Source organism: Paralichthys olivaceus, chromosome 4 (assembly GCF_024713975.1).
Source record: "Paralichthys olivaceus isolate ysfri-2021 chromosome 4, ASM2471397v2, whole genome shotgun sequence".
Taxonomy (NCBI): Eukaryota; Metazoa; Chordata; class Actinopteri; order Pleuronectiformes; family Paralichthyidae; genus Paralichthys; species Paralichthys olivaceus.
In genome coordinates this window covers 12,697,901-12,721,890 of record NC_091096.1, presented here as the reverse complement: position 1 = coordinate 12,721,890, position 23,990 = coordinate 12,697,901, and the positions used below count along the sequence as shown (strand labels likewise).

General features: G+C 40.1%; 1 protein-coding gene across 9 annotated transcripts in view; it reads left to right on the top strand.

The window, feature by feature from the left end:
• osbp2b (oxysterol binding protein 2b) overlaps positions 1–23,720 on the top strand; it is a 42,743-nt gene extending 19,023 nt beyond the window's left edge. For 5 of the 9 annotated variants that reach the window (XM_069523751.1, XM_069523753.1, XM_069523755.1 and 2 more), the window contains 13 exons: positions 7,611–7,861; positions 10,924–11,122; positions 12,380–12,500; positions 13,571–13,637; positions 14,199–14,351; positions 14,439–14,684; positions 14,821–14,941; positions 15,479–15,582; positions 16,555–16,650; positions 17,040–17,224; positions 17,370–17,590; positions 18,364–18,381; positions 19,037–23,720. In XM_069523751.1, coding sequence (XP_069379852.1) covers positions 7,611–7,861; positions 10,924–11,122; positions 12,380–12,500; positions 13,571–13,637; positions 14,199–14,351; positions 14,439–14,684; positions 14,821–14,941; positions 15,479–15,582; positions 16,555–16,650; positions 17,040–17,224; positions 17,370–17,590; positions 18,364–18,381; positions 19,037–19,179 — 1,925 coding nt within the window. In that variant the 3' untranslated portion in view covers positions 19,180–23,720. Of the gene's footprint in view, positions 1–5,277; positions 5,533–7,610; positions 7,862–10,923; positions 11,123–12,379; positions 12,501–13,570; positions 13,638–14,198; positions 14,352–14,438; positions 14,685–14,820; positions 14,942–15,478; positions 15,583–16,554; positions 16,651–17,039; positions 17,225–17,369; positions 17,591–18,363; positions 18,382–19,036 lie in introns of those variants that run through there. The other 4 variants (XM_069523752.1, XM_069523754.1, XM_069523758.1 and 1 more) reach the window with 2 other exon arrangements.
• The last annotated feature ends 270 nt before the right edge of the window (positions 23,721–23,990 follow it).

Below are 23,990 nucleotides of genomic sequence, written 5' to 3'. Positions count from 1 at the left end.
CACTGTCTGCCTCCTGTAATGCATTATACAAAATCATTTTGCAGATCTCACAGGCGTACATCACGTCATTCATATCTAATTTCAGGTCAAAGCATATACCCATGTATGCACCATGGACACACTGTAGTCATGAATGTGCAGTCATTAATTATCAGTGGCATAAGCAGTGGGACTATGTGATGTGCTCAGGTCGCAGTAGAATACTTGGTGTACTCATGCAGCTGCCGTGATGAACAGGAGTATTTTGGTTTGTTGGCATGTGAAACCTCTTCTAAAGCTGCACTACCACATGAGATTCTACATCACCTTGATAATCACCTCTCACTGAACTCTGAGTCTCTGCTCTGAGTTTCCAGAGAATAATAGAGTAAAACTGTCAGCGTGCACAGACAGATGACACTAAGCTCTTATCTCTTCTTGGTTATAAATACACATATCCTCTGAAAATACTGTATGCATTTTTCAGAAGGGTCAGAGTGCAGGGTCAGCCCCTGGAGCTCCTTCAGAGCAAATTTTCAAATATAAATACGCATAACTTAAAGAGTCCTTTAGAGACACCTCCACTTCTCCGAGGTGACAGGCACCTCAGCTCAGGTTTGATTTTACGGTCCCCTTCACGGCTCATTGTCTTGCAGAGCCGACACCTGGACAATTAGCTCAATGGATTCCAATCTGCTGTGTTCTGAGGTTACTGACCCATGGATTACGATCTTGCTAAATCTTTCTACATTATCAGGTTCTTCAATGAGATAAGGCAACAGTAATTCAGTAGTGAGCTAGTATGAGCTAGTAATTCAGTAGTGAGCTAGTCGATCAAAAGATAGATCAAAATACTTGTCAACCTTTTTGAACCTAATTTACAAAGTTTGTTGAGTTTGAAAAGGCAATACAGATAAAATTATTTAACTGTAATTTTGTGTTAATAAATTATTATATTGGGGTTAATTGAGATTAAGAAATCATAGGGCTGTAGTCTCGTGGTGGTATGTCAGTTGGTTGGTTGATACTTTGAACTCCCCTTGGTATTTTGAAATCATCTTGATGCCTTGAAGTCATTATGGGAGATGTTTCTTGAGAATTCAGTTCTGAAGGCAGTTTAATCGAGCACGGAATTTGCGGACTGACACCAAAAGTGGAAATTGCCATAAAGATAAGCAATCAGATAATCGTCAATAAATTGAATGGCTATTTATGATGACAAATTACATCTAAAGCATGGTCTGGTGTCATGAAAACCTGAGAGAATTATTAATAACACTGCAACTTAAACATGTTTTGCTGGATATTTATCAGCAACACCACATATTTGTTTTTGTATGCATATGTCACTTTTTAAGACTGTGACACATGATAATAAGATAATATGTCTGGAAATGTTTCGTTATGTTGTGGAATTGCACCTGATGTGTGAGACCAGTCTGTGTGTAGCATTAATTTTATTATATTCATGTTTTCGTTCTACATGAACCACGACAGGCTCTGTCAGCAGAGCCTCCACGTCACAACCTGAACAGATGTTGCATGTAAAAGATACATTTATGCATGTCAGCATGCATTTACTGCATGCTTACCAGCCGTGCATAAGTGTGATTTAATTAAACCTATGGTCTTTCATAATAAAAAGAAATCTCTAAAGAATATAGTGCACATCAGACAATGGAGAGATCACTGCAGACTGTTTCAGATACACTGATACTGGCTTCACACTTTGGTTGTGAGTTGTTTCTTATTGGAATCCTGTCCCATGACCAGACTTGTTTGTACATGAGCTCAGTTTGTTTTCTGAGGTTGTTGGATGATTTATGAACTCAGCCTTCAGACTGTAGGAGTTATGCACAAAGCAAGAGCCATTTTCCTTTCACAGGTTTGATGCATCAGTTGGTCGTTGAAAAAAATTTACTCAGCATATAGCAGAATATAAATCTGCAGTTTAGCAGTAAGGCTGCTGATAGTTTTTTCTCTTGTCTATCCCAGCACATTATGAATTGTTTCCAAATTAAAAGCCATCGCTCAGTTGCTGCAGTTTTCTGTTAATCTTTTCTTTGGTTGTTTGCTGTTCACTGAGAGTGTTCGATTGGATACACTGCCGGAGATGTGCTGCAGAGCTCTGGGGACAGTGATGAGTTGCACTGCACAATTCCTCATTTACTTGTGTGGAGCAAAGCACCGTGTTACTGGCTTTAACCTGCCGTCTCCTGTGTTTGTCTCCTTGTGATGTATCTCAGGGGAGGTATGGAGCCAGTTAGCAATTACTGGCCAGGATTACACTCATGTTCCTTTGGGACACACCTAGCTTGTTCAGGCTTCAGTCTCTGATAAACTTCTCATATATTTCCCTTCTCTTACACAATATAAAAACAGTGAGCTGCAGAATAATTATCTCCTTCTATATTTTGCTATCAGTGCTGAAAGAATCATTTTCCAGTCGTAGCTATAGAAACACTACAGTGATCATTAGATTACATGTGCGTTAAGTCAGGCTAATTGTAATCCATATGTTGTAATCATGTCTCGTAGCTTTTCCTTTGGTTCAAGGAAAACAAGGCATATGCATCAGTGCTGGTGCTAGAACTTCAAGGATACTATGTAAGCCAGTAAATTAACAAAGAGCAGATATCATTCATATGAATTAGTAGGTTGACTCTGACTGGTAAAAATGAACTGTAATGATATTTGAAATGAAAGTAACCTCTGCTGAATTTTTTTTTTTCACATCTGATTAGCCTTTTACTGTGTTTAAATACCATCTTTAATCCAGAGGGTTGGTACATTTCTCCCTTGCGCTCGGCTGCTGGGCATGCACGTCTCTCTCTACCACAGGGTGACATCTTGTCAGCTGGAGGCCCGGCTCCACTGATCTGACAGCCTGTCCTCAGGGACGAGCAAAGAGACAAGCCCTGACAGTGGGATAGCAGGGTGCTGCTCTCCCAATTAAAGTCTCCCACTTCCTATTTTTTCTGCTGTCTCCCTCCTTTCCTCACTTACTTAGACTGAGATGGACAATAAGGAAGGAGAGGAGAAGCTGTGGACATGCTGAGGAGGAAGATTTGTGTGTATTTATATGTTGAGAATATGCTGTGATTCCATGAGCTGCAACCTCAAAGCTTGTATCTCTGTTTGCCTCAGACAGATGTGTATTTGTTGAAATTGTATCATTCAGGAGGAGAGTGCAGGAGACATGGCAGGAGCTGAAAACACACTTGCATCTGTGTAAATGCAGAGTGTTCCTCGACTGTAGGGGATGGGGGGAGGTAATCCGCCCTTGAGGCATGACTGGGGTGGTAATGGGTTCCTGGCCTTGCCTTGTGATGTTGACTTAGCTACGGAAAGCCATTCATCAACATCTGCTGTGGGTTGAAGATGTGAGGGGGCGATCTCGGCAGTGATGCTGAATCAGACACCATGAAATGGTTATTTACCAACACAAGTTTCGTGTGAAATCCACCTTTATCCACATTTTATTTAAGGTCCGACAGATATACCGTTGACAGAACATGTTTGGATTTGTCACTTTGTCAATGCCATATGGATCTGGCTCCGTGAACTGAAACGTCAGAGCAGGAAGGATGTTTATAACATACTTGCTTTGACATACTTGGAGTGAAGAAGATGTCCTGGTGTCTCCTTCAGATTGTCTATACAGTAGACTCCACCAGCAAAATCCATTCTCTGAGGTTTGGAAAGAGAATACACGAATACCTTTAATTGGTTCTCATCATAGACTGTATTAAAGACTGCAGCTGAGAGTGACACATGATTGGTCAAGCACTTGTATTGATGGGACTATGCTACTGTGGCTCCATCCATCGCTGCTAGGCAGAATCTGAATTCTAAATCTGCAAGATGGCAGCGTTGGTATCTGGGATTTTTTTTGATTAATTTGTAGTGAGAGGAAATGGAGGCACACTGTCAATCTTTAGATACAGTCTATGGTTTTAATGTAGTGTTTAATCAGAGTAAGATTTTCTTGACAAATATATCTCAGAACATGTGACAGTTTATTTTTAAGTTGCTCAGAGCTGCTGAACTCATTGGCAGAATGAGGGTGAATAATATTAGCCAGCCTTCACTGCAGTACTGTCGAACACTGTGAATGTCTTCACTGAGCCTTTTATTTTAATTTACTTCAAATGTCCCAGCTGCACATGTCATTTAACACCTGAGCCTAAGCACTGGTATTTAAAAAGTCAAATGTTCTCAGTGCTGTCTCTCTCTCTGGTGCTTTTTCCACACCGCACCTCTGACATGTCTCAGCTCCACCCAGTGTCCCTTTAACACGATAAATGAAATGTTATCTAAATATTATCCAGACCCCACTCTGTAATTTCACTCTCCAATGTGGACGCCATGCATAGCACTGGAGTTAAGATAACCGTAACTCAGTCAGCGGTGACTTTGCCATTTAGTGACCTTGGTCTTCTGTCAGAAAAAACATAATGTGATGTTTCAGTGTGATTTCCCTGACAGGGGTTACTACGGGTCAGTCTCTACTGTTGCCTTGGTTTTCTTTTCTTTTGCTCCTAATTCACAACTTACATGGTTTTAAAGAGACTTGAGTTAGCACTTGTGTTACCTGTGAAGTAATGTGGCTCTATGGTGGCTCTAGTCTGTGGAAAAGTAAACCAGTTATTAAAAGGGTGGCAATTTGCAGGTTTCTGGCATTTCAAATTAAATATACACTGATATGTTTTATGTCTGATCCATAATCTGTAAACACTGACGAGATCTTGAGGAAACTTGGTACATTCCATCACTGTCTTCTGGCTTTGAAAACTGGAACTAATTGGCTTCATCTGACAAGCAAAGAAAAATATTAAACATTATTGCAATTTGCCATTTCTAAAGCTGCGTGCTCAAATTAGATACAACTGTTCAAATTGACAAAAGAATCTTCTCTTTTCTTTTACTGTAAATCATTGAAATATTTTGGTGACATCTTAGTTTGGGGGCATCAACTCAAATTCATCCAATCAAATGTGGCTTATTGTTGCCTGGAGGAAGCTCAAAACCTCCCAACCTGCCAACTAACTTATCTGTCATACTTTACCAATTTAAGGCTTATTTCGTTAGCTGCTCTCTCTGAACTCGCTCTTTGGTTTCCTCCCTCACCTCTTTAACTCTGCTCCAGCTGCTGGTCTCATGACACACACTCCAGTCAATTTTCTAACTTTACGTCGTCAGCGGTTTCACCTCCTCTACCTTCCCCTCACTGCACAGACTTAATTGAAATTCAGTGTATTCTGATTCTTTCCGTAATGCTGGCTGGTATTGGGTGCTGAGTGGTGTATTTCCTGATTTATAGGTTTTCTTAAGCTTCGCTGTAAGGCTGTCGGGTTGACCTTTGCGTGGACGGTTTTGTTTTTGTCTCTTCCAATAGTCAGACACGTGCGGAAAGCTTATTCAACATGTTCAAACTGTACCTCGCAGGATAGAGCTCAGAGGCCTCTTCGTTTGTGTGTGTGTGCTGCTGATGCTTCCTGGCTGAACTGTGGTTACCTTTGGGGGAAATGAATGACCAGGAAAGCAAATATGGTGAGAGATTCGTTTTCTTCCCTTCTCTTACTCCTTTTTGCTCCCCCTTCCCTTGGCCCCCTTCTTCTAAATTAACTCCATTCTCAATGACCATAATGCTGAAGTAGCTTTTCCTGAATACATTGTGTCTTTTGCTGGCATACTTGAACAGATATCAACTCTGACATACATGCAGTGCTGCCGACACTACGCACCGAGTTTTGTAATGGCTGTACTGAAAACTTGTTCCACCAGCTTTGGAACTTAAGGATTAGTCCTGTGTGAACGTGTGTGTGCTACTTGTTTCTCAGTGGAGCCGGACCTACCTCTAAGTTTGACCTCAGTATATTGCTGTTACAAGATGTATTCCAAGCTCTAGCAGCATGGATATGTCAATGTTATACTTGCATGGTGTAAATATGATTGACAGAGGTGATAGTTCTTCCACTGCGAGGTCACAGCCAGCTGCCATGTTCTAGTGGGAAGTGTTGCTACGGAGCTGCTTCTCACCACGAACGTGACAATGTCTATTGGCTACATAACACGTTTTCACTGTGACAGAGCATGGTCCTCATGCTTCAGACTACAAGACAGAAAACAGCACTTTCTAGACTTCAATCGTCAGAGGGTCAACATTGTTAGATAGAATGTTTTTGACATTTCACAGTTTCGGGTCAGTTCAAATTTGATACACTGGTGTGCAAGTAATTCTTCAAAATTCAACATGTGGCTGTTTGAGTGTGTGTTAAGATATAAAATGATAATAAAGTATTATTTTCTTATAGAAAGGTTGTGTATCCCCTTAAGTTCAGAAAATGAATAGTTCTGCTTTATTTTTGGGCAGTTTATGGACCTGGGTCTTGCTCTCTCTGTATTTCTGTCCTTCTGTGAGTGATTGCGCTGAAATGCTTGCTGTGTGTGTGTGTGTGTCTGTGTGTGTGTGTGTGTGTGTGTGTGTGTGTGTGTGTGTGTGTGTGTGTGTGTGTGTGTGTGTGTGTGTGTGTGTGTGTGTGTGTGTGTGTGTGTGCGCGCACGCATGTAATCTAGAGCTGACATTGCAACACTGTTCTCGTGTGTTCTATCAACCTTGAGTAACCTCTGCTTAGTGCGGTGGTTCTCGCACTGGGAGGCGGGCCCTCCTGGGGAGAGGGGCATAGAGACACTAAATGTGGGGGGGCACAGATGACCATTCAGCAAAGTTTAGTGAATGAATCATTTATGCAGAGAAAATAAACGAATGAGAGTTTGCCAATGTTATTATGCTGACCCTAATTTAACTAAATTATTTGTTGCTCGCTTTTATTAGATAACAATTTTGTGTATTTTGTGTGTGTGTGAGAGAGTGTGAGAGTGAGTAAATATGTGAGTCAGTGATTGAGTGAGTGTGAGTGAGGGTAACTTTTTTGGCTTTTGGCAGATCATGCCTGAGGAAGTTTGAGAAACACAATAAATATGACATTATACAGAAGATCAGCTGCTACTGCATATGCTCAGTTGAGTAGTTTCTTTTTTTAAACACATTGCTGATACACAGAAATACTAAACACTGTAGCTTCCTATCCTTGTCAAGTTAAAGATATAATATGTAACACTTCTTCATTAAAATGTCTAAAGACAACTAAACCTATGTTATGTATTTTGTTGACTTGTGTACTTACAGTTAATGGGACATTTCATTTGCCTGTCTCTGCAATGACTTCCAGGGCAAACGATGTATGACGAAGGAAAAACACTGCTAGTCAGTTAGCCAGCCGGCTATATTTTCCTTCCACTGTTTGTTTTAGTCACTCGTAATGGATCATGATTATTCATTGCAGTTTGCTGTGTAATGTAGATAAAACTTTAATGCATTACCCTTCTGTGGAAATAATTTGTGCCTGAGTTTAAATGGTGGTGAAGACAACTCCCATGATCCCATGCTTTTTCACAGCGTCATCAAACTAGGTCTTTTGTTATTGTTTTGAGAGATTGAAGTATCACTTTAAAAACTGAAGGTGTGTTCATGTATTTTGTGATTCCACAGCCATGCGCTTAAATTTGTCCCGATAATCCTCTTATGTTAAAGATCGTTTGTGTGACCTTTGACCTCTTCCTTCCAGATGACTCAGGAGACGAGGAGCCCACATCCCAATCAGACCGCAGCGAGATTCAGGGAACACTGAAGATACTCGTCAGCAAGCTCGATGACCTCAGCACGTGTAATGACCTGATCGCCAAGCATGGCGCAGCCCTGCAGCGTTCACTGAGTGAACTCGAGGGGCTGAAGGTCCCGGTGGAAGGAGGGGAGAAGATCAAGGCAGTCAACGAGCGAGCCACACTCTTCCGAATCACCTCCAATGCTATGATCAATGTAAGTAGCTGGTATAGACCAGGGTTTAAGACGCAGCAGCAGTGAGCAGAGAGTAATATGTATTCTGTGTGATGTTCCATGATTAATGTGACAGGAATGTCAGACATCTATATTGTCCTGGTTAGGGAGTGATGAGAGATGAGAACACTTCACATTGTAGTATGTTAAAGCAGAGTCACCGAGCTGCAGGCTACAGGTTTAAAGAAGCAGTTTTAAACCCACCAGATCCTGTTAAACATTACTGTCTATAATGTATTGTTAAAAATCTGCAGGGGTGATGGTGGTTCCCGGTGTTTGCATCTAATTTTTGTTAAGCATTAGAGCCTGACAAATGTTTCTGCTGGTATATTGGTATAGAACATTTTTTTGCTCCCTTATATCAGATTAGCATAAATCCATATCAGTCAGGCTCTTTTAAGAATACTAACATCTCTGTCAGAATGAGTCAAGTACGACATGAAGACTCCTCACCCCCCAAACAAAAATACTGCTGTTTAGTCGATTAACTTTGTTATCAACATTTAGTCGATTAACTTTGTTATCAACATTTAGTCGATTAACTTTGTTATCAACATTTAACAAACAACCATCACAACCAGGTTTGAAGTTTCCACCACATCAAATGCTTCAGCTCTGAGTACAAGCATCATAATATGAAATCATCTATTGTATCTTGCCCCCGTACTCCTCAATGGTAAATACCATGGGCTTTGCAGTATGTCAGTATAGTGGATGAGAGTTCACGGAGGGTTGAGGTCCTGTGGGAGTGATACGAGATATGATAGTGGGTGGGGGGGTACAGGAATAGCCCCTGCTCCCCCCACCTCCTCTTAAACCCTTGCCCCTTCATGCTTGGTGAGGAATGTCAGAGCCTTCCAACAAGTCAAACAGAGACACAGACACACAGACCTGCTCTGACTAAAACCAGACAAGGTTTGTTTCCCTTCTCACTTTTGTCAATGACTTTAAACAGTTGATAGCTTTGTGTATTCTCGAGTCAGAAAGTGCATGTGATTGTTTTTTCTGTTGCTTCTCTGGTTGATAGGTGTAGAGCAGCACTGACCATGTTTAGCCACTACAAAGGCATGTTCTTTGCTCTATGATATAAATTACATTTTTATCGGCTATTACTTGTAAGCTGCAGAGAGAAGGTGTTGAAGGAAGAAAGAGGTCATAATGGAAACTGCATGCTCTCAGCCTCTTGTTCATTTAGAGGTAATTCGCAAGGACCCAAGCCCTTGCTGGTTTGTACGCATGCACATTTATTTAATGAGATCATTCTGCATACTTTTACAGCACAGTTAATTTGATGCTGACACCTTTTACTTACACGTGAACTCCTGAACGCCAACCAACCTTTTTTTTCTCCCCCCCCGACCGGACATCACATGCAGTCTGTGTTTGTGCTGGAGAGTCAGCACAAAAAAAGTGGAAGTGTGTTGAGTTTCATATCATGATTATGTCTGAGGAAGTTGACGGCAATATCACGTGCACAGTGAACATTTAAACTAATGCTCAGACTGTTGTGTTAAGACACCTCATTAAAGACTGCTGAAGGTAAGGGATTGATTGGAGACGCATCTCAAACATTTTCAGTGTTAGAGATTTCTTTCTCATGTCTTAAACAAAATCCAGTTTAAATCAAGGATTTTCAGCTCCAAAAAGTGATTTTATTTATGCTAACTTCCAACTTGATTTACCTTAAAATCATTTTTGTGATTAAAATGCTTTGCTCTACTAAGTATCTTCAGTTAAATTGAGTATTTTTTTATTTTGTTTTCTTATATTTGCTAAACTAGAACAGTGATGGCCTTAAAATCTTTACGATACGCATGATATTAAAATTGTGTAAGAGATGAACGATGTTGTCTTTGCTATAATTTAAGTAAATTTATCAAGGTTTCATATATTAACTACTACTATAAATAAAGTAAAATAATAAATTGTAGCTATCATGAAACAGTACAATGAATTAGACATTTTTAGAATTTAAGCATTCATTTAATTGCTTAATAAGATTAAATATTTAAAACACATATATTATTTATCATAGTGTATGTTTGGAAATTACTTTCAAAGTTCATCAAATGAATATCACTTCTGATACCAGAGTATCATTTAGTGTGTGTGTGTGCATATGTGTGTGAGGACTGTCTTCAGCAGACAGACTTTTCTGTGTTAGCTACAATTAGCTTGAAGCAACGCTGAACAGCCCCTCTGGCTCTGGGACCAAAACGATAATTGCAGCAGAAACTGAGTGGACACTATGTAATCATGTGCTGTTCCCACTTGTGAGAAAGAACCATAACTAACCCTCACATTTCTGTTCCAAAAATACTTGATTGTAATGATTATTTAAAAAACCCTACCCTGGAGGTCCACTTGCTGACAGTTTAGTGGCTTTATCATGATACTTTAGTCATGCATGTAGTCATTTACGTTATTTAGGTTCATTGACCTTAAGGCTGACACTCGATACACCCACCTATATGTTTGATCTGAAGTAACCTCGTTGTCTCAGCAGTTAAACCAAAGCAGCAACAATGATGCCCCCTCTTGGCTCCAATATACCCTCTTATGTAATCAGCTCAATGCTCACTGATGTTTCCTGTGTTTTCACTTTGCTCTGAGGAAACTTGTCACTGCAGGGAAACCCAGTCAATACAATGATGATTGTGGTGAAAGATAGCCTTGATTACAATGATTGACAGAGATATATTTACACTCTATTTGTCCGCTGTCTGGAAAAGTTTCATCTTAATGATATTATTCTGTATAGCATTATTTGTTGATTTAAATATCGATAAAGGTTTTATAATTGTATTTTTATTGCAAATAAGGAATCTTAGAATTAAACATGAACCAAAATAGTATTTCTAAATAATGAGAGAAGTATTTTGCAAAAATCTGAGCTGTTTTTCATAACGAATGGAAAGTAACTTGCAACTTGATGAAAATATTTTTTTTTCCCCCCAGACTGTGAATCTTTATTATATATAAATATAAATAAATTAACTCTCCGTACCTTAAGAGACAATATTTACTTGTGTGTGATACCTCAGGCATGTCGAGACTTCTTGGACCTAGCGGAGACTCACAGTAGGAGATGGCAACGGGCGCTGCAGTATGAGCGAGAGCAGCGCACTCACCTAGAGGAGACCATTGAGCAGTTGGCCAAGCAGCATAACAGCCTGGAGCGAGCGTGGAGAGAAGCACCCACGCTTGTTTCCAGCAAGCCCAGTGCCCCGACCACCAACAAGGGTGAGAATGTCTGTCTGTGTGTTGCTTACTCCTGCAGGCCTCAGTGTGGGCCTCATTGGCTAAAAGTCATGTGTAGCCTCAGGGTCAATACTGTGTGTATTCCTTGTGTGGAGGAAGACATTTTTTGTTGGAAGGGTTAAATTAGATGTTACTTATGTTAGAGATGGTAATTATCTTCAGAGCTTTAGGTCATGTGGTCTCTGGGTCAGTCTATTCATCCATTTTCTTTTTTCTTACTTCACTAACTTTAGCCAAAATTTCTTGAAAACAAACCTCCAGACTGACATGTACACATCCATCCTCACAGAGTAAAGATTGATGTCCTTTTTTTGTGGTTTCAAATCTCCTGACCCTTCCTGTCACACATACATGTGTAAAATCCGGAGAATTGGCTATGGACTTTACCCGCAGTCTGCCTTTCACACATGCACAACACAACGGGGGGTTCTCTGCACTCTTGACATCTTTGCCGGTGTCTTCTACATATGTCACCATTTTTTTTTTACCCAGGGAGATATTTGCTTTATTTTTTCATGTTTGTCGCGTGTTAGGCGTAAAAAGTCTGCAGAAACTGTGGAGTGTGTCACTCGGACATGTGCGTTCACACATGCAACTCCTCTGGAGAAAATATGAAATTCAGTGCATGTCTAAAAGCAGCTTAATGATTTAAAAATTGGCTAAAAACTGAACTTGTTGATGGAAAGGGATGCAAATTTGTGTTTTCGCCCAAAACATTTCAAAGATCTAGCATTGACTTTTTTTCTCTCTGTTCTGTTTTTATCTGCGGAGAAGAGCTGTCCCATTGTTTGAGGCGAATACAAATCTTTATTACATAAACATATAGTCTTTTAGCATTACAGTAAGTAATCAGACACAATCTTGTCCTGAAAGCAATTTATTTTATATTATTTAGTCTGAAGGTCGTTATTTACCCTCCTTTTGTAAAAGATTCCCTTTCATTAGAAAACATTACAATTACCTTATAACAGATGAATATTGAATGTTGGATAGCGAATATGAGAAGCGTTCCCTGAAGAACCTGCATCATTCAGGCTTGTTAACCAGCAGGCAGATTGCCAATTCTACTAGCTGATTATTCCTTTAATTAATTGCCATGGGTATGTGATTATATGCTGCTCTCTCCTAGACTCTATACATAAGAAAGCCATGTGATGCCAACATGTGATGGTTCTCCTGGTGCTGCATGTTCTCTGTAAGACTGCATGTACTCACTCAATGCATATGTCCCGAATGAAGGAAGCGAGAGGCGGCTCAAAGAAGAGGCAAGTGATGAAGATGAGGATACTGAGTACTTTGATGCCATGGAGGATTCCCCTGCATTTATCACAGTGACTGCCACTGACAACACGCAGCACAGGTCAGTCTTCATCTGGTCAATACTCTTCAGTGTTTTAAACTTACACACAGAAAAATCATATACTGATGTTCACTTCACTTTGAGATTTTGTCAGATGTGTTCACTCTGTTATACAGATAAAGAAGAGCCTGTGCTGTCCTGTAGCAGTGAAAACCAATTCCCTGTTTTAGTTCTCGCTCTCAGATATAGCATATTTCTTTACTGTATTGGAGTCTGTCTCTTGCTGGCAAACTTGTTTCTTATGAGCTTCAGTCTTTAAACAAAGGACCCGTTCATGCCTAAATGGGCTTGGCCTGTGAAGATGCTGTTTGCAGCTTCCTTTCTGAAACTGTAAAAGTGACCTGCAGTAATTGAGCTACAGCAGGTAAAGACAAACTGCAGGACTCAGTCCACAGAACTCTGAAGCTGTTATACCACTGCTCTGTTCACCTGTAATATATTCAAAGTTCAGTGAAGCTCGTTTCAGCAGAATCCAGAAGTGTTTTCTGTCCTGAACGTTGTCCTGAAAGTGCTGTTGTCGGGATTGACAATATCACTTGATTATTCCCAGCAGCCGCTGCTACTCTGCTTTGTTATTCAGAGTTTATTAATATTTAACATGTCACTTGTCCAATTAGCACCAATTTTGACACTGCACCTCCTTTGGTGCTTAACAATACACACGGCAAGTGTCATGCAAGATGAACGGGTCTCGAGATACAGACAGACAGAGATTTCTGGAATCAGTAGATAGATGAAAACAGCTTCTGGTTTCCTGTAGCAAAGAAAACCAATTTCCTACTCTTGTTTCTGCTCTCAATACATTTTTGTAGCATATTTATTTACTGCATCAGAGTCAGTCTTGTTCTGGCAACTCTTCAAATGTTTACTATTTTCTAGTGTTTTTTCCTCCTCTCCATTAGTAAGTCTCCTCTCTTGATACATAACCCTCAGCTCCCTTGTGTGCACTGTGTGTATTGAGTGTGTATGGAAGTGGTAAAGGGAGTAGAGGAAAGTACTGTGTCCCTGTGTCTGTGTGAATGTGTATGTGACCAGTAGCCACTGAAGAAAATATTTCCACTCTGTTCCAGGCGATCTCAGAGTAATTTGAGCGGAGCGAGCGTAGGTCACCCCAGTGACTGGAACCAGGACGACCATGTAAGCGTCTCTCCTCCTAACAAATCTGACTAATAGGACTGACATTTGTGAACTCTGCTGACTTTTCCAATCTCACATACTCATTCTCCATTGATTTATTCATGCAGCCATCTTCACTTGCAGTTCTCACTCTACATTTATCCACACGCACGCACGCACGCACGCACGCACGCACGCACGCACGCACACGCACGCACACACACACACACACGCACACACACACACACACACACACACACAGCCTTTGACTGTGTTTCCTGTTCTCTCATTGTCACCCCTGCGGTGCCAAAGATACACAGCTGCATCCTTCCACTAAATCTTAATTACCAGTCAAGCATCTGCTCTCCTCTTCCCTTGCCTCTCGTTCACTGCTTCTCTCTCTCTCAAACACACGTCTTCTGTTCCCTCCTGTCTTTCACTTGCTCTGTCACTGTGTCTGGTGATGTGCTGCCAAGCTGTCCATGAAGTTGAAAGCATGTCTTCAAACTTTTATACATCAAATATTCTTTTTACACAAAGTTACAATCCCACTTTTCTCACCCCCCCCCCACCTAATCCCAGATGTCTCCAGGCTGTAACGATGTGTCAGGGAAGGAGCTGCAGCCCCGCAGACGGAGGCGGACTCACATCCCAGACAAACCCAACTACTCCCTCAATTTATGGAGCATTATGAAGAACTGCATTGGCAAGGAGCTGTCTAAAATCCCCATGCCTGTAAGTGTTTGAGGCACAGTGCTCCTCCTTGCTGACAGCTTGACATAAATTGTTTATTACATCTTTACTTCTTTCTCTTCCATTCAGGTGAACTTCAATGAGCCGCTGTCAATGCTGCAGCGACTCACCGAGGACCTGGAGTATCACGAGCTTCTGGATAAGGCGGCGCGCTGCGACTCCTCTCTGGAGCAGATGTGCCTGGTCGCTGCCTTCTCCGTCTCCTCCTACTCCACCACGGTCCATCGGACTGCCAAGCCCTTCAACCCCCTCCTGGGCGAGACCTACGAGCTCGATCGCCTGGAAGAGTTCGGCTACCGGTCGCTGTGTGAGCAGGTAACGGCACGGCCACAGGGAGTTTTTGTTAACACAGGCACTGATGTGCATGCACAAGGTCTGAACGTGTTCTCCATGCTTATATGAACACACTCCCTATTTTCTACTTTAACTTTTTGTCTCTCTATCTTCTAAGGTGAGCCATCACCCCCCTGCTGCTGCACACCATGTGATTTCCAAACAAGGCTGGACCCTGTGGCAGGAAATCACCATTGCCAGCAAGTTCCGTGGAAAATACCTCTCCATTATGCCTCTAGGTAAGACATTTCACATTCAGCTGGGAAGCTAACAAACTACATTTGCAAATAAAGGCTACATCATACAAACTGAAAAGCCACAGTCTCTTACCTGAGTGAAGTGGACCACTGATTTAACGTCAGAGAACAGCGTGTGAGAATGAATCAGGAGGGTTTTATGATCTCTTTGACACGCACATAAAATATGGGTATAAAGGGAGCTCTCTGTAGCTGTGGGACAGAAGAGTGGAGTGGACTGTTGGTTACGATAAAAGAGATTTGATAGATACAGGCCCACCAAGGGATACAGTGATATCATTCTGACTTCTCTCATTTTTTGTCACACAGCTTTGATAAAGTTACGTGGAAATACTTAATGGTGGAATACATGTAATCAATAAAGCTGCAGGTAGAAGTGACCACGTTCACAAACAGATTTGGAATCATAAAAACAACCAGTCTAACACATCACTTTCAGGTCTGCAGTTAGAGATTGGAAACAGTGGCAGCTGTGATATTTCATTTCTCTCACAACCTTTTGTTCCTCTTGCTCTCCAGGTGCCATTCACCTGCACTTCCACTCCAGTGGGAACCACTATGTTTGGAGAAAGGTCACCTCCACAGTGCATAACATCATCGTGGGCAAGCTGTGGATTGACCAGGTTTGTTTTCAAGAGACTCGTCATTGATTACTATTCAAGATTTTGTCTCATTGGCTGAGGCATAAAACCTACTGTGATATGACACATACTTATTTGTGCCATATCATTTGTGTGTGCTTATGCTTCTATGTGACTGAGAAGAATAGAAAGAAGAATTTACTTACATCTCTGAATCTCATCTCAGAAATACACTGTCACACTAGAGAATAACAATTCTGGATTCATACATCAAAACACAGGGAGCTGGTAATTTTGGATAGTTTACAAACCTAGTATTTGTTCCATTATTTGTTGTAGTGCTTGTCTTTGAGAGTATTTAGGGTGATGTAGATGATTAAATTAATCTTGTGTTTTTTCAACATTCGGTATTTCACACTAAAACACAATGTTTGTGACTTTAAGATCTAAAAATAATGTCTTTTCTACCATCCATACAAAATGATCAAAGCTTTTGTTTGACTGGTTTGAAACTACCACTGCCTTAATTTTGCGATTATGTGAGTTTGTGATCTTTTTCTCTTTGTGGCGAGAGATGTTTGTATCAAACAACCCCCCACATGTGACCCTGTACATGTGCTGATAGTAACATGGGGAAAGTATACAGGAACCTGTTTATCAAAACATTGCTATATAGCAGCACAAGTAGCCAAACATATCGCATGCTATCTTTTTACAGCACCTGAAAACATGGTATTTAAGATGTTCATACATGATACTATACCAGATCATTTACTGTATACTGTACTTACTAAACTCTTTAAGACAGAGATAGACAGAAGTTCTAAATCAGATTTTTTGTTAAGCTAATAAATCACATTTCATTATTCTGTTTGAATGATTCTGTTCAACATGTTTGTTCAGGATTGTTTTCTTCTCCTTAACACACTAAAATGGTAGAATATGCTCACTCCAATATCATTCTGTGTGTGTGTTCCTCTCTCTGACTCTTGCAACATTTCTGTATTTGTGCAGTCGGGGGACATTGAGATTGTGAATCACAGGACCAAGGAGACCTGCCAACTCAAGTTCTCTCCCTACAGTTATTTCTCTAGGGACATCCCACGCAAGGTAAATGATTTCTGACCTTGGTATGATGTCATACAATGCATGGATACTTTGTAAAATGCTGCCTCCTGCTGGATGGTACCAATAAATATACTGTTATCTAAATATTGTTTCTTATCATATTGAGTTTATGTGTTATCCAGAAGAACTTCACTGTATGAGGTCACATGTCAGTGCAGTAACACCTTTTGGAGATACGCACCTAAAATTGGGAACATGGTAGTGACTGATTTGAGATAAGCTATTGAAAATGTACCTAGGTCTGACCCAGGGGGACTGTGCATCCAAGGGCTAAGCATTAGGAATAAAGATCATAGTACTACCTATAGACTCACAGAAAGATGACTGGCTTTGAATAAACCTATGTTCTGATTTCTTTTTGCTGTTTTCAGGTGACAGGTGTAGTGGCAGACAGCGGGGGCCAGGCTCACTACATCCTCTCTGGTACCTGGGATGATAAGATGGAGAGTGCGAAGATCATTCAGAGCAGCAGAGGGGGCAGTGGATCAGAGGGCAAGCAGAAGACCGTCTATCAGACTTTGTCCCCCAAACTGCTGTGGAAGAAATACCCTCTCCCGTAAGCGCTTACCTCATCAGCTTCATAAGGGAAAACAGTGTGAACAATATGAGTCATTGTGGTTGTACAGCTGCAATGTTTTGTCAATATTATTGATCATGGAACATCACACACTAACTCACACTAATACTTCTTCCGATCTCAGGGAGAACGCAGAGAACATGTACTACTTCTCTGCTCTGGCATTGACCCTGAATGAGCTGGAGGAAGGAGTGGGACTAACTGATAGCCGCCTGAGACCCGACCAGAGGCTGATGGAGGAAGGACGATGGGATGAAGCAAACTCAGAAAAACAGAGGCTAGAGGAGAAGCAAAGAGCTGTGAGGAGGAGGAGGGAAGCTGAGGCCTCAGATGCACTGGATGATGGTATAGAATTTAAAACACATGGTGTGATGTCTGATAAGCAAAGAGATGCTGAGTAAAAAAGACAGAGAGGAGCAAAGGGCACAGAGTCATGAAGTGTGAGGACTTATTGATGGCAAAATTCCTGTTGTAAAATTCCCGTTCAGTTTATTCTAAGGCATTTTAATGAATGTTTATATCAGAACAAAAAACAGATATAGATATAAGCATTAAATACCTGGTTTGTGGTTTGAAAAGCCAAAGAGAAAAGGAAAAGTATAAAGTCATAATATTCTGAGAAAAGTCATAATTTTTATGACATTATTACTTAACAAGATGCTCCATATTCCTCAGACAACAGACTGATCTTTTGATATGCCCCCTGTAAAATGACACGTAGCCTAAAATAATGACTCTATTCTCATAATTTTTCCCATAAATTACGACTTTGTTGTTAAAATTCGACTTAATTGTCTAAAATTGAGAGTTTTTCCCCCAAATCATAGAAGATTTTTTCTTCAACATGGTTCAACAATGCTCCGTCGAAAGAATTTCAGGAAGCACTTCTTATTCCTATTAGTACAACAGTTAGTGCATCTGAACTGAACTACAGAGAGCTCAGCAGAAACGTTTCATCTTAGTGGCTTTCGTGTGTGTGTGTGTGTGTGTGTGTGTGTGTGTGTGTGTGTGTGTGTGTGTGTGTGTGTGTGTGTGTGTGTGTGTGTGTGTGTGTAGGCTAGACTGTATTCAATGTGCCCATGACTTGTCTCTCTTTTCCTCCCTCTATTGGTGATCAGAGTGTGATTATGACTCTGGTGAGTGGGGGTTGCCCTATGCCCCTCCGTTGTGTATCACTCCCACACACACATATACACACACACAAACAATACACACAATACACTCCACTCCATCCTCTGTGTGTCCTCTGTGTGGTCTGCTTCATTGTGGGAACTGCATGATGCCCGGCTCCTGTCAACTTCTCCAGATCCTGGAGGAAAAAGAAAAAATACTTTTTCCTGCACGTGACATTTCCATTTAGATCCGGCCTCAATAATATATTACATTAAAAACATTTCACTTTAAAAATCTTTTTAAATCTCTCAGTGCGCTATGGTGAAGCCACATTAGCAGGTGATTAGTTTGTTCTGTAATGCTATCCCATCTGTTTGACTTCTTATGGGTACTTTTATGGTATACTAATACTTTACTTTATACTTTGGTATATTTACCAGCAGTCAACAAGTTACTTTGAATCAAATTTACATAATGCTTGATGCTATTGACATGATGCCATGATGTAGGTTTTGCCTTGCACATATACTTATTTGTATTTTATTGATTGAGATCAGCAATTGATTGATGCATGAAGATGAATCAATTCCTCAGTGAATTGCCTGCAAGCTGCTTCTCCATTATAGAGTGCGATTTAAATGATGGTGGTTGAATTGACGCCTGAGCTTCTTCCCACAGGTCGAGAATACGAAGGCTACCAGCCGCTGTGGTTTCACCAGAGGAGGAACTCGCTAACTGGAGAGACAAACTTTGTGTACAAGGGAGGATACTGGGAGACCAAGGAGAGACAGGACTGGAACATGTGCCCTGACATCTTCTAACCCAGGAACTGACCCCAGATCACAGCTAACCTCAGCAGACAGGGAACGCTTCAGCCTCTGGTCCTGACGCAGTGGGGGCCTAACTGGCTGATGAGCACTATTTGGACCTTCTGTGAGCATGCAAATGTGTATCGTTCACATGCTCTCGGATTACACTCACTCTGTTCTTACTCTGGGGAAAAAGAAGGGGCATTCCCTGAGTCGTCCTCTTTGACAACACACTGAAACAGCAGTGAGGTAAAGTGTGGATGTGCAATAATGAATTGTGACATCACACAATGAAGGCACCTACACACTCCTGAAATCAGGTGCTCTGTAAATGCTACCCACAATGCACTTTTTTGTGATCCCCCATCACAGAGTTTGATAGAAACTCATATCAAAGCAGCTCACAACTGTCGACTCTAAACGGTGGCAAAATCATAGAAACACAAGTGTTGAATACACGTCAGTCAGTGGTTTTAAGAACTCCCATCCTTTCTTTTATTTATCACATTTGATATTAAGCTACTTTATAAGTTAGTTTACTTCTTCTTCTTGCAGGACTGAATTCAAGTGCTCATTTTCCTTCTTAAATATGGTGTCTGGACATTTCTGTCTAAAAGATTTATTATGGAGACCCAAAGTGTTAAATCAAATAAATAAAGACATATCAATAATTACAGAACAATAATGAAATATAACCATAACATTTGGAAATAATAAAAGATTATATATATAATGTGTGTGTGTATATATATATATATATATATATATATATTATATATATAAAACTCCTTTCTAATAAATTTGTATGTCTTGCTTATTAATAGTGATAAAGTTTGTTGCAGTTGCATCTTATTCGTTATATTATTTATTAATTTTTCCTTTAGTTCAAAGTCTTTTTCTTTTAGTCAGTGGCAGAGCTTATGATGTGATCAGTAAATAGTCACACACAATGGTCATTGGAAAAAAATACTTCAAAACCTAATAAAACTGCTATACAGAACTAGAATAGGCTGCAATCAATTTAAGATCAAATGCTTAGATATACATGATTATTTCCCTGTTCTGTGGTTATATCTGTCTGTGTTCATTTATATGATTGTTAGTTTAATATTTATTTAATATTCAACAGTTTGGTTCTCCATAATCGAAAGCTAATGTTTGCCTGAGAAAATGATCTTGTTCTGATACACTAAAGGCTGGTTCATCCTAACTGATCAAACATGCAGCAATGTAGAATTGAGTTTGATTTGGTGTGAATGTTGGATTTATACCAGGTGCAAACAAGTGCATAGTTATTCTGTTCCCTAGTCAGTTAGACTGTAGTCTGTGTAGTGTTAATATAGCTGCTGGCCCATTTCATACTAAATATGTCTAATGCTTCAATGCATTTCAGTCATATAAACATGCTTTAGACATCTTCCATCTGTGATTCTGGATTCAGATTTCTACAGTAGTCAGTCCTTTAATTGTAACGCAACAGTAAAACATTTATATCACTTAAGGAATCTCCATCAAAGACCTGAACATGCACGTTTCACTGTGATTGACCATAGATTAGTACAAATCTCTGTGTTGATGTTTCAAAAAGTCTCACTTCGTACATGTACTTTACCTCGTCCTCTGGTGCTCTCCCATAGCAACACATACTGTATCCTTGGTGACCATTTTGAGTGACATCATTCTCAGTGATTGTACAAAGTATTATCTCTGCGCCAAATCACCAATAAGGCATTCAGTCACCCAGGGCATCCTGTTGGTTTCTATAGTGTTCGTTGCACTAGCTCCACAGCCTCCCATCAGTCACTAACTTGTAGTTCCAGCAGGACCACCCTACCTGAGACTGGAGGGGTTTCTCTCAGGGGTCCGGAGTGGCTTCAGCTGACGGGAGGTCAGGGCTGGTTCCTGTAGCACACCACTGTGTCAGTCAGCTTTAGCCACAGAGGACTCCCCCAGTTGCTGCTCCAGACTCACCTCAGCTTACATGTTGTCCTCTCATTCAGTGTTTGTGGACACGCTGATCTGGGATCAGCTCACAAGGGTACCCTCAGTCTTTTGCCTTAAATCGACTGAACAAGGGAAAGAGTCCTCTGACCTGTGCACTACATGTCTACGGTGACAAGAGTTTTAAAAACCAGTTAGTATTTTTTGTAATTATTGTTAGGAATGTAGACTTCAAGGCTGGAGGTATTGTATCTATCGTTTGTCTATTTCTGTGAATATTTTGTGATAAAAGAATGATACTGTAATGTAAATTTAAGATTAACTGTACTAATCTGAGTATTACTTTATCTGTACAGAATATTTCAACTCTGAAATAATTGACTGAATAAGCCTGAAGGGTTTCCTGAAATTTTAATTTTTAAAACCAGATTAATTCTGTGAAGATGGAAAATTAATCCTGTGGCGTCCACAATTTGGCTGCAGATTCCTCTTTTATATTTCCATAAACTGTCTTAACTCACTGAAAATCATTTTAATAGAGTTATGCTTTCTGCACAATAGTAACTGTGGCTCAGTTATCATTTCCTCTGATGTGAAAAATGAAGTGGAAAAGACATTCATTCATAATAGATTACCCCTCCATGCTGGTAGAGTGTGATGATATGAGCTCTTCAAGCGAAATGATGCTAATGATTTGATGATGAGATGATTGATGCTTTTTTTTAGGGTTAGGGGTTTACGGTTTTAATGCATTTTTGGTTTGTGGTTGTCATGGGCACAGTTTGATGCTCAATCACTAAATCTCTTGTCTGAAACATTACACTAAAAGAAATAATTTAGCATTTTTAGGAAATATGTTTGAGATTTATTTCATGAAAAGATTGACACCTCTGTTATTTATGATCGTACAACCAGCCGTTGGTTATCTTAGCTTAGCATAAAGAGTGGAAACAGGAGGAAACAGCTACCCTGGTACTGTCTGAATTTAAATAATCTACCCACCAGCATCTCTAAAGCTCACAAACACGTTATATTTCCACAGATTACACTTTGTGTTTTGAGCTCACTGAGAATCTTGGCCTTTTGTCGGCACATTAAGGAGTTGAGAAAAACTTTTAAATTAGTAATGTCTTAGATTTGATTTAGCAGCAGAAAGTGTCAAAGTGCATTGGAGCAGAGGGCCTTCGTACCACTCACCGGAAGTCTCCCACTTTGTGTTTTGAACAAAGATGACATGTTCATTTGTCAGATTTAGAGCTGCATACAGCTGGACTGAACCAGATTAGGTTCAGGTTGCTAGGCTAAGTAGCTGCTTCCTTTTCTGTATGTTAAATAATCATGAGCGTTGTATGAATCCTCTCATGTAACATTTAGCAAAAAAGACAAACAAGCTTATTTCCCAAAATGTTAAACATTTCCTTTATTTTTACTTTACCGCTCCTCTGTCGCTTTCTTTACAAGCTATCGAGGTTGTGCACACTTTAAATCATATCAAGCGAGATGTTTTATTTTTGCTATCTTGAAAAATCATCATTGTGCAGTTCATTCTGTATCATCGCGCACAGTCATGACATCTTATCACTGCTGAGTGGTGCAGAGGAAACTGTAAAAATCGAGAGTTGTTTTGGGATTTTCCTTTTTCTTCTGCGATCGATATGAAGCTCACTAGAGATTTACTTTAATATATTGTGTTTGAGATGATTTTATACTTGAGAATACATATTATATTTTGAATGATAATGGAGAGCTCATCATACGTTTTAATCAATATATTTTGAAATAACTTGACCTCAGTGCGTGATGGTGACTCGCCTGTTGAAGTTGCCCCACTGAGGCCTGTACAGTATCGGACAGCTGTAGCAATAATGCAGTGAGGTGTAGATTTGTTAGTTGCTTCAGACAGTTGTCTCCCTCATGCAGAATGGGGAAAAACAACCAAAGTGTAAATGGAGGGTGTTCTGTAAACTAAAAAAAAGCTCTTCATCTGCCTTCCCTATCTCAGAGGGATCTAATGTAAACACCCTCTCAATGTTTTTCACATTTCATCTCACCCGACTCTTAATTCACTTTGGTGTGATTTTTTTTTCTAGCTTTAATTCTTATGCTTTAATTTTCTGCCATGTTTTCTATCTTCTCATGGGTGCCATTTTTCTTATGTTTCATACTGTTTGTTTGCATAATGAGTTTGATTTGTGTGCACATGCGGCACACACGTCCTTCTCATTCATGCTCCGTTCAAGGCAGAGGTTCACTGATGAAGACAAGGGAGATGTTCCTCACAGCGTCTAAACTGAACCATGTTTCTTCTCAGACTGTGACTCATGGCTTTGTGGTGAGACAGGGGTTGAAAAAAACTATATGAAAGTTATGAAACGCATCACAACAGCGGCCTGGCACAGGAGGTCAAAGGTGACTGACCTGCCTTGATTACTACTCATTATCTCCAAATACACTATGGTGTATTCAGGTGAAACTACAGATTCAACTGAGGTACTTCCCCTTTTTTTTAATTGTGCATTTTCTCCCTTAATTTATACTTGTAACATCGTCTTTAAACAGCAAAGACAATAATGGAAAATGAAGATAATAAAGTTGTTATTGTTGACACTGAATATCTGTCTGCTTTGTTTTCTTTCAGTGGAAGTGTGAAGATGGGATCAATATATTTGGTGTATGTGAGATTTTATATTCCAAAAAGCTTGCATACATTTGTTGAAGGAGCTGTCACAGGTTTAAAATGACTCTTGGCCTTATTTCAGAGGTTTTATATTTCAGCTCCATAAAAAAACAATCAAGTCTTGATTACTTTTTTCAGCGTAACTGCATCTGCATATATATATATATATATATATATATATATATATATAAACATATAAACGTGA